At 39.8% G+C, this 15,649-nt stretch overlaps 1 protein-coding gene and 1 pseudogene across 1 annotated transcript; both read left to right on the forward strand.

The window, feature by feature from the left end:
• Window positions 1-15,649, forward strand: part of LOC137888158 (retinoic acid receptor alpha-B-like) — a 236,078-nt pseudogene that overhangs the window by 170,182 nt on the left and 50,247 nt on the right.
• LOC137888194 (ornithine decarboxylase-like) lies at window positions 6,550-10,716 on the forward strand. The gene is made up of 6 exons (XM_068731535.1): window positions 6,550-6,629; window positions 6,717-6,933; window positions 8,651-8,734; window positions 9,668-9,806; window positions 9,940-10,061; window positions 10,237-10,716. Exons 1-6 carry the CDS (start codon window positions 6,571-6,573, stop codon window positions 10,492-10,494), a joined length of 879 nt encoding a protein of 292 aa, XP_068587636.1. The 5' UTR covers window positions 6,550-6,570; the 3' UTR covers window positions 10,495-10,716.

Genomic DNA, 15,649 nt, shown 5'->3' on the forward strand with positions numbered 1-15,649 from the left:
TGCAAAGAGTTTATCAGGGTGTAGCTGAAGCTTTTCCCCAATCATTTAAGATCATTAAAGTCATGTATTAGTCAGTTATTTTCCTGTGAAGACATTTGCTACAAAAACAATCTGTATCTTTGTGTCAGGGACAGTCTTCTTGACGGACAGCATATCCTACCTCATTGCATCCAACATCTTTGGTCACCTGTCGCAAAAATACAATGGAAGGTATGTTGACCTGAGTCTGAAGCTAAGTGACCTGTTTAAGTTTCTTCATGGTTTTGCTCCCAGATATACCTGTAATACTATGTCCTTAATCTCTTCTCACAGTTGGCTGTGTGCTTGTATCGGAATGATCCTGGCAGGAATAACCACCATTTCTGTGAGTTGCATAGAACAAGTAAACGCTTTAGATCAGTGTTTCTCAAACTTTTTTTCTGGGGACCCTATTTTAAAAAATGACAAACCATTCCACACAAATCACAGTAGGCCTTGTCTATAAATCGTGAGAGGAGCACATTTGTGCGCATATGAACGTTCTTGACCATTTTTACTGCCATCACCTCATATTATCTTAAATAGGTAAACCAAACATTTCGTTTTTTCCCTCTCATCAGTAAAACAAACAGAATGTACGCTAGCCTTTCATATTAGATTTAATGTTATAAGTAGGCTACAATTATCAGAATAATACAAACATTGAGGCTCCCCAGGTGGCTTAAAGGTGTACTGCAGATATAAAATCTCCTGCCACCCACCAGTTGGTCCCGACCCAGTCTTTAGTATTGATTGCTTTTGATTGCAGATCCCAAATGTGAGTACATCTTAATGACATTAAAATACCACCATGGGAACCTACTGGTACCTACAAGTGAATACGTACAAGGAACAACACATTTACATTCTACTAGACTGTTTTATAGCTACAGTTATAGAGGTACACCCTTCCCTGGTTTACTATTTTGCTAATAATTGATAATGGTACAGAACTCCAGAACTCCGTTTTTAATAGTATAATTTGTTTGTTATTTCTAATTCCCTCTACACACAAATGTGTTTCCCCCTTATCACCTAACCTCTCAGTAATTTTTTTATTTTATTGACACCCTGTATACTCGATAATTACATTGTAATTTACAGGCTGTACTATAAACGTCTGTCTAAGATCTTGTCAGGCTTTAATCCATGATATACTTTAAATGTCTTTCTTTAAATTTCAGTTTGGATTTTCCAAGACCATCTATCATTTGCTTTTTCTGAATGCAATTGTTGGCTTTTCAGTTGGTAAGTCATGCCTAATATTTGCTTTTTAACTAACTAATTTCTTGTTGGTTGAAATAATGAATGATTATCTCGTTTCTATCAGGCACAGTGGACTCGTCAATAATGCCTCTCATGGGTAACTTGGTAGATCTGAGATATGTGCCGGTATATGGTACAGTTTATGCTATTGCTGATGTCGCAATCTGCATCGGATACTCCGTGGGTAAGCACAGTTGCCACACAGAATATTTATCGGACTCTGCCGTCTCTGCAAGCTCAGAGATTTAGAGCTTCTTTTAGGTAACTTGTGGATTAACGGCCTTTAGAGGTGCTGTTACGTGGAGTTTGTTAGCTTTGGACAACAAAACCAGGCCAGCTGTTTCTCCGTTTCCAGTACTTGTGCTAAGATAGGCTAACTGTGTGCTGGTGGTAGTTTCGTATTTGTATCGTCACCCCTACATCCCTTCATCCCCCTACCTTTATCCCTACCCTACATCCCTTCATCCCTGTACCTCTATCCCTACCCTTTATCCCTCTACCTCGACCCCTTCAGCTTCAAAGACTGTGACCTATGCCGTCTAACGTCATGAACTGTGATCAGTTGACAACTATTTTACATTGATTGTCAAACCTGTCAGGTGAAGCCTTTTGATGTATAATTGAGCTCAGGCACTCCTTGTAAGAGGTCACACCTTTACGAGGAATTGCTAACCAAGCTTGGCTGCTGCAGCTAAACAGCCACTCCCCACCTGCTCAGACGTCACCAAGCTTCACCTAATTCCCAGCCTGGACTACACAATGGAGTAAATAAGAATTGATCACGCCACATCTCCCATCCGCCTCGCAGGCCAAGAAGACGGCCACCTAAGGCAGACATCACCATCACCGTTTAAGTTCTTACCACCGAACCCGACTACCGGCACCTTTCCTGTCTTCCTTCGGAAGGATGCATATTGCTCTGCCATGTGTCCGCCCAAGAGCAGCCCGAAAATTTTGATTGCTTACCCGAAGCACTCTGCCGGATCTTGACAAAGGTATCGTCACCTCTACATCCCTTCATCCCCCTACCTCTATCCCTACATCCCTTCATCCCTGTACCTCTATCCCTACCCTTCATCCCTCTACCTCGACCCCTTCAGCTTCAAAGACTGTGACCCATGCCGTCTAACGTCATGAGCTGTGATCAGTTGACAAATATTTTACATTGATTGTCAAACCTGTCAGGTGAAGCCTTTTGATGTATAATTGAGCTCAGGCACTCCTTGTAAGAGGTCACACCTTTACGAGGAATTGCTAACCAAGCTTGGCTGCTGCAGCTAAACAGCCACTCCCCACCTGCTCAGACGTCACCAAGCTCCACCTAATTCCCAGCCTGGACTACACAATGGAGTAAATAAGAATTGATCACGCCACATCTCCCATCCGCCTCGCAGGCCAAGAAGACGGCCACCTAAGGCAGACATCACCATCACCGTCTAAGTTCTTACCACCGAACCCGACTACCGGCACCTTTCCTGTCTTCCTTCGGAAGGATGCATATTGCTCTGCCATGTGTCCGCCCAAGAGCAGCCCGAAAATTTTGATTGCTTACCCGAAGCACTCTGCCGGATCTTGACAAAGGTATCGTCACCTCTACATCCCTTCATCCCCCTACCTCTATCCCTACATCCCTTCATCCCTGTACCTCTATCCCTACCCTTCATCCCTCTACCTCGACCCCTTCAGCTTCAAAGACTGTGACCCATACCGTCTAACGTCATGAGCTGTGATCAGTTGCCAACTATTTTACATTGATTGTTAAACCTGTCAGGTGAAACCTTTTGGTGTGTAATTGAGCTCAGGCACTCCCTGTAAGAGGTCACACATTTATTTATTCAATTAATATTTGCTCCGTAAAAAAACACATCTTTATTGAGCACATACAGATCCGTGACTACTGTCTAAGTTGGGCTCCCAGAATAGTGAACGAAACTTATCTGAACCACAGAATTGGAACTGAAAGATTTTTTTCTTCAACAGAGCCCAGTAGGCATTATCTCATCGTTTATCCTTATTTAGAGTAAGTTTGTCTTCATTCGTAAAAGTTTCATTGTACTTGATATGTTACCGTTGATTTTGTCTTTTATCGAGCAATGACTCATTTGGAAATTTGAAATGGTCCTATTTCTCATTCTTTAATATCATTATCACTGAGCGTTCATGTCAAGGCGATAACCTTTACGTGATTTTCTTTCATTTAACAATATGTAATCCTAAATGCTTCAATACTCAATGAATGTTAAAGATAAGTAAAAAAAACAACTTACTCTGGCCTGATCATTGTCAGAGTCAGCATTGGAAACAGGTTCTAAGTACAGATACTGTGAGTATTGTGCAGTGAATGGTATTTAGTTTTTGCCTTTTTTGTTTTTTGGGGGCTTAGGCTTTTCGTGGGCTTTTGCCCTTGAGGTCTGCTTAGGTCTCTGACCATTTTGAGGTTTATGACATTTTGCATTTTTGTAACCTTTAATCTTAATTTTAGTGTAAAAAACAAATATAAACTGTTTTGTTATGTTGTGCATTTCAGTCAAAGCCCAGTCTTGCTCATCTTAAATAACACATCTGCTACTTGTAGTGGTAAGGCCCGGAGATTGCAGATTTGGTCCTCTATTTTTATATTATGTGCACCTATGCGCCCCAAAGTTTTACAAGGCAGATCGTGTGGGATTGTCGGTAGAGAGGGGAAAGGGGGCTTGCGCCGCAGGACAACTCAATACTGTTGCATGGTTATAGAGTTGGTTAAATGAGGGTTGTGGTTCGATGATACCTGTAACGTCATACATCAGTTTCTGTGAAGACAGCTGTGTTCCAAACAAGCACCAGTGTGAGTTATATACTCCACATATATACTCTGTAAAACCTTTGACTTAGGGTTAGAGCTCCGAACCATCCATGGGGAAAGAGGTCTATTCCACCACAAATTGCCGATGAGGAAGGGATTGGATGAGTAATCTGGACTCTGTTGGACAACAGAAGCATGCAAAGATTAGTTGTTTCCTCCCAGATGGTGAGATTATATCCTTAGATGAGGTTCAAGATTGCCGCTCCGATGCTGGAATTGGAAAAAAAGAATCCCACCCGGTGAGAAATCATTTTGTGATGTAACAGACAATTTAAAGTGGTAAACCGGTATTCTCAGACTCAAGTTTCGTAAAGGTGATGGACAGATGTGTCCTGGTTAAATTGTAGTATTTAAAGAAGAGTTGGTGTATCCTTTCAAGTTGAACTAAGTCCCCCCTACCAATTACTGATTTAGAACTGTTATTGTTTGCGCAGCTAATAACGCAGCGAGCACCTCAGTAGCGTGCTAAGCTACCAACGAGCACATCTGAGACAGTGATGTAGCCGATCACCTCACTCATTATGTGTGGCTATGGAGGGAGAGGAGGGTAGCAAGCCGAGTTTCTCAAACTGCAAAGCTGTCATACAGAATCCAGTGTGGTAGGAGGTAAAATCATATGTGCAAAGATGACGCCACCTAAGTAACCGCAATGGAAGGCGGATCTCCAGCACCATGCGCGGCCCGGGATGGTGTGGCCTAAGAGGTTCCATGTGTTTTCTGTTCTTCTTTGCAGTAATATTTGTGTTTCCTATCATGTTGATGCATGAGAAACCATGGCAACCAAAGTACAACCAATTATAGCGACCCAGAACCAAAAGCAGCAGAACCAAAACCAGAAACCATCAGATTAAAGAAACGATTTGTAAAACCTTTTAGCCACACAGTGAATATCATGTAGTATGAATATGCTAAGTTCACAGTCTGGCAACACACCAACTACTAATGTGTGACGTGTTTAAAAACACGTCAGCAGCCCATGCTTGTACAGGTAGAACACACATCAGAAGAGTGTGCATTCCCTAGCTTGCTACAACATGGAGTTGCTAACAACTCTCAAAAACAGCTAATGCCTTAACCTTTTCGATTAATGATTGTTGTGGCAATTTATCATGTTGTTTTTTATAGCTTTACCCTGGACAAAAGCAGAACTCACCGAACCCAAACAACAAATGTATCTCATGGCTGACTAGTGTCATCCTGACCTCACATCTAACCGTCTTCCATGAAAACAGCAGCACACCTACCAAGGCGTGGGCCTTGGTGCCTGAGTGCCATCCGAAAAAAGGAGGATGCCTGCAAGGGGGGGGGGGGGGGGGGGGGGCAGACGACATAATGTGCTCCAGTTTGTGTGAAGCATAAATACTCTGTAAAACCTTTGACTTGGTTAGACCTCTGAACCGTCCATGGAGAAAGAGCTCTATCTATTCAGCTGAATTATTCCAAGTGTCTGTTCAACATATTTCTTAAAGGCATTTAAGAGCTTTCTCATAACGTTTATTTCTCACAGGGAAATTAATAGGTCTGTCTCAGGATTACTACGATAACACTAACTTTTCTGGGTTGCAACATATGGAGGCGCATATTGGCCATGGTAAGATGTTTAATTCTGTGATGTTAAAATTCATATGTGCCCACAGTTTGGGTTTTTGACTACTGTATTAGCGTGGCATAATATGTAGACAAACAGCTACAAACAAAGACAAAGCTGATTTCTATTGTGATCCAGCCTTACGTAACAATATTTATTCATTCTTTTTATGCTTTTGTCTTTTCCTGCTAGTCATCCCAGCACCAGTAACTATGAAGGGATCAGTTGTGCATGTTTTGTCCCCTGAGAACTGTGGCATTGACATTTTAGACAATGGAAGGACCATCAGAGACTTCCTAGACAGTAAAATAAAAGAGCGTGGTTCAGCAGTGAGTATCAGAGACATCATGTCACTTAAATTTTCTTAACTATGAATCTCTGTGTAATTGTGTCCATGTATCGTGTGATAGTTGAGCTTTCTTGAGATGTGTCACTTTCTAAATATAATGTTGACTTTGCTCTATTCATTCAGGATAATGAAGAGCCATTCTATGTGGCAAATCTGGATAGTATATTTGAAAGGCACCTCAGGTGGCGCACAAACTTACCTCGAGTCAAGCCTTTCTATGCAGTGAAGTGCAACAACAATGCATCAGTTTTGAGGATGATGAGTGCTCTGGACACAGGTTTCGACTGTGCTAGCAAGGTACCAATGAAGTATTTCAAAGAGAATCCAGCTCTGTGTTTTCTTTGCTGTGGAGAAGCAGTTTGCTCATTTGAAACACGCTTTGGTCGATCACAGATCGAGATCCAGCTGATGCTGTCTCTCGGAGTGACACCTGACGAAATCATTTACGCACACACAACCAAACCACTGTCACACATCAAATACGCCTGTACTCATGGAGTCGATACGATGACTTTTGATAGCGAGGAAGAACTCCTAAAAATATCTCTTAGTCACGCCAAAGCCAAGTGAGTGAACGACTGATATTTTTTGTTCCTTTGTTTAGTAGATTATTGTTAGCTTACCGATTAATACTTTTGAATCACTTTTTCCAGATTGGTACTCCGCATCGCAGTGGATGACTCTGCATCCAAGATAAAACTCAGTTCAAAGTTTGGTGCCAGACTGGAGTCAGTGGGTAAGCTGCTGGGACGTGCTGGAGAGCTTGGCTTGGAGGTCATTGGGGTCAGCTTTCATGTAGGCAGCGGGTGCACTGGAAGTTTGCCGTTCAAGCAGGCCATCGCAGACGCCCGACGTGTCTTTGACATGGGGGTAAGTCATTGTCACAGCAATAAAACACAAGAATCAAATTGAAAATCTATGGCAATTTGATATTGATGATTTGCAGTTGTGCTGTAAGTCAGTGTGCATAACTGTCTGCTACAGTGCATTTTTTGATACTACCACTGGGGGACACCAAAGAAAAATATTACACACAGTGGCCATAAATTATATCAGAATGCTGCTGCCAGTTGTGGAATGTGCAGTAATCAAGTACATTTACTCAACTACTGTATTTAAGAACAAAAGAAATAGAATTCAATGCAACTTTATGCTTCTACTCCACTACATCTCAGAGGCAAATATTGTACTTTTTACTCCACTACATGTGTCTGACAGCTTTAGATACTTTTTATATTACAATAACCATACCCATCCTGTCCAGTGAAAACCATGTATCTCTAAATTTGGTGAATTTATACACTATTCAGAAAGCCTCTCGGATCAGCTGGAAAGTGAATCTTCACAAAGATGAACACAGGGCTGTTTTTCTGAGCTCATGAAAAGTTGACTCATTAAAGATACTTGGTTCTCACGGAACACATGATGATCTTATAGAATATGATGTATTGCTGTAGACTAAACTACCCAACAGTATCTAAAGGAGATGCAGACATTTACAGCAGTAAAATGCAACAAAGGTACGTAGATATGTAGGTACACATCTCTAGATAAGCGTGTCTGTTGTAGTTAACCTCACTTGTCATCTGTTGTGTAATTGTTTAATTCATTCTAATTCAACTGATCCGGTTTTATTCTGATATTTATATCAGACTATTTAGTATTGTTCTGCAGATGAGATTCAAATATGGAAGAATTAAATAGACTATTTAAGTTAGTAAGACAACTGAGGCCACTCCATACAGCTTAACCTCCCATCTAACCCATCAGAACCGTTCATCTGAAAGGTGAAGGTGAAAACAATGCATTTTCAGAGTTTGTTCATAAGTAATGTTAGTAACTGCTAGACTAACCCAGGAATTCATAAACAGATTAATAAGCGTCAACCTAATGTAGGATCTCCCTTAAAATTAGAACTATTTTGAAATTGCTTCACAATCTTCCCTGGTGCTTCTTAAGCTCTCAACTGCTGAACGGCGCATTGATATATTGAACCGATTATGGTGAAAAAAGGATTTAATTGCTAAACATTACTCAACGATATAAGTCACACATTCTACCTAATCACATGTAATGTTTCTCAGTAATGTTCTTATTGTACTGGTCATCACATTCTTTATTCAGTTCATTTTATCGTTGATTCACTTATTTTCTCTTTAGTGATTTAGTTATGTAGTTCGTCCAATAAATATTTCATTCATGAAAGCTTGATAATTTGATTTGTGTGTATATGAAATAATAAGTCACTGTACACCATGATAAGAACTCCATAACAACCCAGAGATTGAGACTTGGAAGTTTTTCTTGTTCCCAAAATTGAGTATCATCCTAAATTATATCTAAATTATTTTCTTTAAATTCTTTTACTTGAACTCATTGTGTTTTATGGCTGAAGCCACAAAAGTGCCATGACTCTTTTTATACTAATTCATTGGTTTATGATTCATAATTGAGTTATTGATAACTGTTACATTTGGATATTAATTAATTATTATGTATTGTTATTATATGCTACAAGCAATAGCACTACAGCAAGTACGGTGTAACATTTTGAATTATATGACTGATTGATTAGAAACTTTTTCAGAATTTGCTGGGATTCCAGATGAGACTCTTGGATATCGGTGGAGGATTCTCTGCGATTGAGAGCTTTCAACAGAAATTTGAAGAGGTAAAACATATACAATACGAGTGCTCATTAATGGATGTTCTGCATCTCTATTGTCCTGGTAAAACAAAGAGCGAAAGGAGCATAAACAACAAAATAGAATGACACAGACGTAATTATTTCAGATTAAGCAACCTTTTTCCTGTTTTACCTTAAGGACTATGTAGACTGTCAAGGAACCTTTAAATGCATACTAAAGAGGCAAACTTAATAAGGACATATTAGGAGTAGCACCTTGATGCCCCTGAAGGAACTCTCAGGTCCACAGAACATGTCGTTGCCATTTAAATCGCTCCCTGCTAGCACCACATTGTTTCTTGTGTGCTTTAGAAGACGTATAGAGCACCATTACTGTGGCCATATGGTGGCGCTGTTAATAACTTGATTCAAAAGGCGTGTCTTTTTGAAGAGCAAAACTTCACGTTTCTATCCGTACCATAAAAGAATTCCAATATCATTGTTCCAACAGTTGCTCAGTTTCAACCTTGCTTTTAAAAATGCGACCATACATTTCCTAAAATACTTCATTGAGAATGCAGTTTAGTTGTATAATATGGGGACATAATTTAGTATGAGTTATTTTCAAGCTGATGTACAAAAAGCTTGTAAAGGAATTATTACCTAACACTCCATAAAATTACATTATATAATGGTTAGCACTGCTTGAAGTGTCTGAAGCTTGATCTTTCAACCATTTATCCATTAAATATATATTATACACACCTGCATCCTTTTCATCATTAATGATTGTATGATATCTCTATCATCCTCTGTTATTAGCCTCTTAAATTACAAAGGTCGTACTTCAAAGAAACACATGCAGAAACCTTACCTTTGTTGGCTGCACTGCCAGTGATACTGGCAACTGTGGGCCACTTTGTAGAAGGTGTATTACATGTGAAATATGCTATTAACCCATTGTGTTTTTCCTACTAGTTTTCAGAGGTCATTAATAGAGCACTGGATGAACTCTTTCCACCTGACAGTGGGGTGCAAGTTATTGCAGAACCAGGCCGATACTATGTGGAATCAGCCTTCACATTGGCAGTGAATGTCATTGCCAAAAGAGTAATCGGTAATGTCTTTTGAAGCCACATGTATCCAGTATTAAGACATAAGGATCCTATTATTTGCAACATCTTTGCAAACATATTGCATAGTTGCCATTTTATTATCGTTTATCATTTGCATTTATTTATTTTTTTCAGATGATGAGGACAACTGCCCTGACAGGAAAATGATGTACTACATCAATGATGGAGTGTTTGGCTCCCTGAGTTGCATTGTCTTCGACGCTGCTCACTGCAACCTTCAACCATATCTTCACAGGGTAACTATCAACCACATAATGTCGTCACATAAGAAAGCCAATAATAGACGATTGTGCATGATTACTTCCAATGCCAATGGTGTGTGTGTATATATATATATATATATATATATATATATATATATATATATACATATGCATGTGCGCCTGCCTCTCATTTTATATGGTTACACAGGTTGTTGAGAGCAGTGAGCAGAGATACCGGTCTGTTATCTGGGGTCCAACCTGCGACAGCCTTGACAAAGTAACCGACAGCTGCTGGATTCCTGAGCTGCATGTGGGGAACTGGCTTCTCATCGACAACATGGGAGCTTACTCTGTTAGTTTGTCCAGTGACTTCAACAGCTTTGAAAGAGCACACATTTACCCTGTTGTGACAGCCGAGACATGGCACACCTTAAACCTTTCTGACATCTACGACATCCGCCAATGATCTGGGGACACTTCTATTTGACAGTGGCTCAATACGGACCTTAACAAACATAGGCAACGATTATTATAGAGAGAGGCTATTTTTTTAATAATCCATCTTTATCCTCAATGAATTTTTAAGGCCTAATAAGCAAAACGATGTTGATTGAACGTTTGGACATATTTCACTGAAAGTTTTCATCCTTTACACTGTGCTAATAATAACAACATATTGTCATTTTGGAGCTTTATTAAAAAAAAAAAAAAAAAACGCATCCAAATTTCTTGAAAGCCAGTATTGCAAATCTCGGTGAAATATGGTCTGAATGTGAAATATAGCCGGTGAAAAAAAATACTATTTTGAATCAGCTTTTCACCATAACCATTTTTTAAACGCTTTTTAAACTGAAAAATGCTCACTCAACTTAAGAGATAAAGAAAACCACGTGGCAGACGGCAATTATTTCATTATTATATTACATGTTATGGCCACAGCGTCTCCCCACTAAAGAGTCACAAAGTGGGACACGTCATCACTAACTGCTTAAGCCTTAAGAGCAAAGAGCAACAGCAGTCTACACAAAGTGTGCCACCGTCAAAAGGTAAAGGATTGATTAAAGCCGAGCACTTGGCTACTGATTCTGACAGAAGTGACAATATTGATGCTTGTTTCCCTCCACCGCCGAGCAGGCTGCTTGTGGTTACGGGTTTGTATTTACGTGGTTGTGGATGGATTATACTCCCAGGCCAGTTCATCATGTGCATATTTAAACTGGTCAATGGTTTCTTTCATGTTGCTGTTTCCCCCCTTATTGTTAAATAAAGGTGTTACTCTTTTAATGCGCAATGACATTGCTTGTGGTAAAGTAACGCAAGCACAGCGAAGCGTCTTGCTCAAAGCTGTTAATCAAACAGCTTCTTTTATTAAGTAAATGATGTTCCCTGATCAAGAATCTAACCCAGAACGCTACGGTGAGAGCGCCGAATCCTAACCACTAGACCACCAGGGAATGTGGTAACGGTTATCCTGGTAACAGCTTTTCGACCTTGTGGTGTGTACGTGTGTGTGATGCCTTCAGGTAAATTGTGGATTTGAAGACTCTCCGCTGATTGGTCCAGGTGCTCCTCCAGCCAGGGTCCTGATTGGGGGAAATGTTTTTGTTTTAGATAAGTGGAAGCCCAACTTTTCACAGAGTCTCTTTTGGTTAAATTGGTATCTTTGATTTGAAAACATTTACTCCTTTACCCCTGTTGTCCCTTTCATTATATCTAATTCACTTATGTTTAACCAAAGAGCTCCTTTTATCTTGAATAAATTACTTTGTAAACCTTTAAAAATCTGGTTTTATGTTACTTCCTTTTACTTAAACAAGCTGGGTGTAACATTAAGCAGCAATTCCAGCACAACATGAACAATGTTATTTGAATACAATCACAATAAATAGAAAAATACATGCTCGTTGACAGTTTTTCTTTAATTGTTTTGTCAAATCCACCCAGGAGCCTGTTTCAGATGGTCTGGATTTCTGCCTTAATGTCTTGTAAAACTAATTTAATCATCAGCCCACATTAACTTTTAAAGTGATCGGTTTAATGAAACATAAAGCACAAATCCATAACTTCCAACTAAACCCTGGACTGACGATGAAAATAATGAGACCATTCGTGATCCATCCTGAAACATTTAAGAATGCGTCACTTTTATTATTATTTTAAAAGGTTCAGAAATGTCAAAAAAAACTGGGCTCTGTCCTCAAACAGGATTACAAAGTGTGATTTTTAGAGAACTATTTTCATTTGTGTATTGATAAATAATTAGAGCACCAGTGAGTATTTACGGTAGCTAGATGGTTTGTGTGGGATTAAGTCACAACTTCGAGCTGTGACTATTGGTGAATTAATCGACTGGACAAAAAGGAAATTATTTCAATAGACAATTAATCGTTTACAGCTAGGGTGGGAAATGTGTTGAAATTATTTTTACATCCCAACAGCAGTCAATAAAACAAACGTTCTGACATATAAATAAATAAATCTGGGATCTGTCGCAGGTCCAAATAATGAAATTGGTGAATGCGGCAAGATCACCCAAATCAATCGCACAAGCCACTTGAGAACAAATCTGTTCATGAACCTGCAGTGTGCAGCATTTAGAGGGATCCACTGGTAGAAATGGTAAGTGTGTATCCTTTAAAACTCCTTTAACCCTAGGTGTTTTTTTTAGCTCTCTGCTCACAAATAGCATACCCATACTAAAATTAGTATAGTTTTGCAACTGCAAGAGCTGTTTTAATAGTTTTGGTATTAAAATAACCCTAACACTTGTGAGATTTGTTCAGATGTGTAAATATCAGTATATATGTTACTGGTTAAGAGTACATAAAGATGGCACACAGCACAAATTTAAAATTTTTATTTCTGCCTAAAAAAAAAAGCAATTTCAGGATATTGTTTTTTTTAGAAATGATGTAGATCCAACCTTTAAACCTCTCCCAGATCATAGCACAATATGTTAAGAGTTTCTCTGCAAATTTGTACTTTGATAAAGTGAAGCATTCAAAAGATAGAGAGGTTTTAGTACAGAGATTTCAGGCGAGGATTCCAAAATTTTAACATTTACACATGTTGCACAATGTGTGCTTTTTTAACTTTCCCATGTACCAAAATAAATATTTCACTTGTATATATTCAATATATCTAAATAGAGCACTTTGGGCTTTATTTGAAAGCTAGGATCCTTTCTAAGCCCTTTCTAAGTCTCTGTGTTCATTAGAATTTTTTTCAGATTCAGCTCTCTCTCTCTGTTCAGGGCTGTAAATCCGCCCCCCTTGGCCTGATTTCCGCCATTGAGACCTCCTTCGGAGCGTTGGAGCCAATAGAATGGGATGGCTTTGAAAGATTGATGATTGACAGCATTGTTAGCCGATCAGAATCAAAAATGTCCCATCTGACGTCAGATCTAAAATCCAATTTGCTGAGACTTAGAGGCCTGCCCATGAGCCGACAAGTGTCAGAGAAACGCGAGACCTCCCGATTCAGACAGAGAGCATCCGACTGAACAAACAGAAACGTGGAAGTACGGTAATATTAAATTTTTTTGCTGAGATTCGACAAAAAGTGAGTACAATATTCGATAAAGCGGTTTAACTTGTTAGTGATTTATGGCTTATAAATCAGCGATGGTTTGACTGAGAGAGAAATGGAAGATATCGCCGTAATCTGTGTGAAACGGGCATGCTCTTACATGTAGTGTTTGTTTTTGTTGTTAGCACGTAGCTAACCGTCGCTAGCAGGAATGCCTCAAGTCGGCAGACTCCTGGCGAATTATGAATATCATATTTGTGTTATTTGTTTAGTTGGCTGTTAAAGTTGTGTTTGTTTCATGTACAAATGGCTTAGATAATGTTGTAGCCCCGTTTCGGAGGTTTTTCCAGAACTATAGCATCATTATATTTGTTCTTCGTGGGTTCATTGGCATTAACTTTGTACACTAAACTCTGTACGTTTCTGTACGCTTGCGTCCAAATGGGGGACGCTCAGGCTAATGCGTTTTTACGTTACCTTAGAATGAGCCGTTTACATCTACATACGGTGCGGGGTTCTCTTTACAAAGCCGGCTGTCATTCCTCTACAGCAGAGGTCTTCAACAGGGGTGTTTTTTTCCCAAACATGAATCTGTCCATTATTTTAATAGTTCAGTATTGTATGCAAGATAACAGGTATGTTTATGCATGTTAGTGGTACTAATAGGCCATCACTCATTTTTCATTTCCACATTTACGTTTAAAATAAAAATGTCAGTTTGAACAGCTTGTATGCATGATTATCATACAAGGTACGTTTCTAAATGTCAGTGGCATGGCCACCCTACTCACTGTACCTTTAAAATAAAAACATGAATATATGAAGCTGTGTATTATTTGAATAGCTTAGTATTGCATGCACAATAACAAGGTATGTTTCTACATGGCACTAGGCCCAGTTTAATATAAAACACAATGTTAAACAATATATATAGTACGGGGTCCCTGCACCATCTCTCTATCAGCTTGGGGGTCCTTGACCTGAAAAACGTTGAAGACCCCTGGACTAAAGTAACCCACAGTGGACAAACCAAACACCTGCTCTAGACAGGGCCATGTGTGTGTTTCTCCTACGTGCTCTTGGTACACGGGAGACTTTTCAATTGTTGGAAATCTGCGGCCTCAATGATAGGTGCCGCCAGTCCCTCTCACTAGACCTTTAAAACAGTTTTCAATCAAAAAAGGCCAACATAATCTGAATCAGGAGGGTTAGGGTTAGAAGTGTTCCCAGGCCAGATGAGATAAATAATCTCTCCAACGTTTTCTGAGTCTACCCTGACACTAGTAGGGGCAGTTGGGACTTTTCTCCTACAAATGAACTAAGCATAAGGGCCAAAAGTGACCTTTTTCAGGGGCCCCTAACGGACCTTTGGAGCGCCGCTAAAAATAAGCTGGGCATGGGTTCAGACAACATATTTGCCCTTGTGTAACATGGGCGAATGGCGCTCCATTCGGTCCCACGGTTGCCCGGTAACAAAATTCCAAAGTTTGGGAACTGTTTGCCCAATTGTCCCATTATCGACTTTGTCCACCAGAGGGAAAATGGGTAGGGACTCTCAGGAACAAAAGTGACTTTTGGGGCGGGACTTTCGGGACAAAGAGGGACAATTGGGAATTTCAGAAAAGCTGTATCCGAAAAGTCACAATTTTGGCCAAATTGCCCGGGACGAATGGGAAAACATTTTTGCCATTCGGTGGGGATGAATGGGGAAAAAAGGGCCTTTACGTGGGGACAGATGGGACAAATTGGGACGATTCGGAGGAGGCCGTGCTGGGTTCCGGGTCAATATTTTAAACTGCAATATCTCCTCAACCGTTCAATATCCCGCTCTGAAACTAAGATATCTTGGACCAACGCCTAATTGTACGGAATTGATATTTTGGGAAAAATTGGAACATTTGGGTTGGGACAATTGGGCTAAATCTCGGCCCATATATATGTAGGAGAAATGTCAGTTTTTTGTGAGTTACGAGGCGTAGTCCTTACAAATCAAGTCCCACGTCAATTAAGCCCAAATTTGGCCAGCCCTTTGGGCTGGGGAGATATTGTTTGGGGAAGATGGGAACAAAAGGGACAATTGGTTTGGGACAATT

This window comes from Cebidichthys violaceus, unplaced genomic scaffold (assembly GCF_023349555.1).
Source record: "Cebidichthys violaceus isolate CVI_PGR_0920_01 unplaced genomic scaffold, fCebVio1.0.p SCAF_52, whole genome shotgun sequence".
In the NCBI taxonomy this organism is placed as follows: Eukaryota; Metazoa; Chordata; class Actinopteri; order Perciformes; family Stichaeidae; genus Cebidichthys; species Cebidichthys violaceus.

Excerpts from the sequence above, each read along its gene's own strand:
- LOC137888194 (XM_068731535.1), top strand. The coding sequence starts at position 6,571 with ATGACTTTTGATAGCGAGGAAGAACTCCTAAAAATATCTCTTAGTCAC. Across the intron at positions 6,934-8,650 it reads GACGTGTCTTTGACATGGGG|AATTTGCTGGGATTCCAGAT; the intron begins GTAAGTCATTGT and ends AAACTTTTTCAG. Across the intron at positions 8,735-9,667 it reads TTCAACAGAAATTTGAAGAG|TTTTCAGAGGTCATTAATAG; the intron begins GTAAAACATATA and ends TTTTCCTACTAG.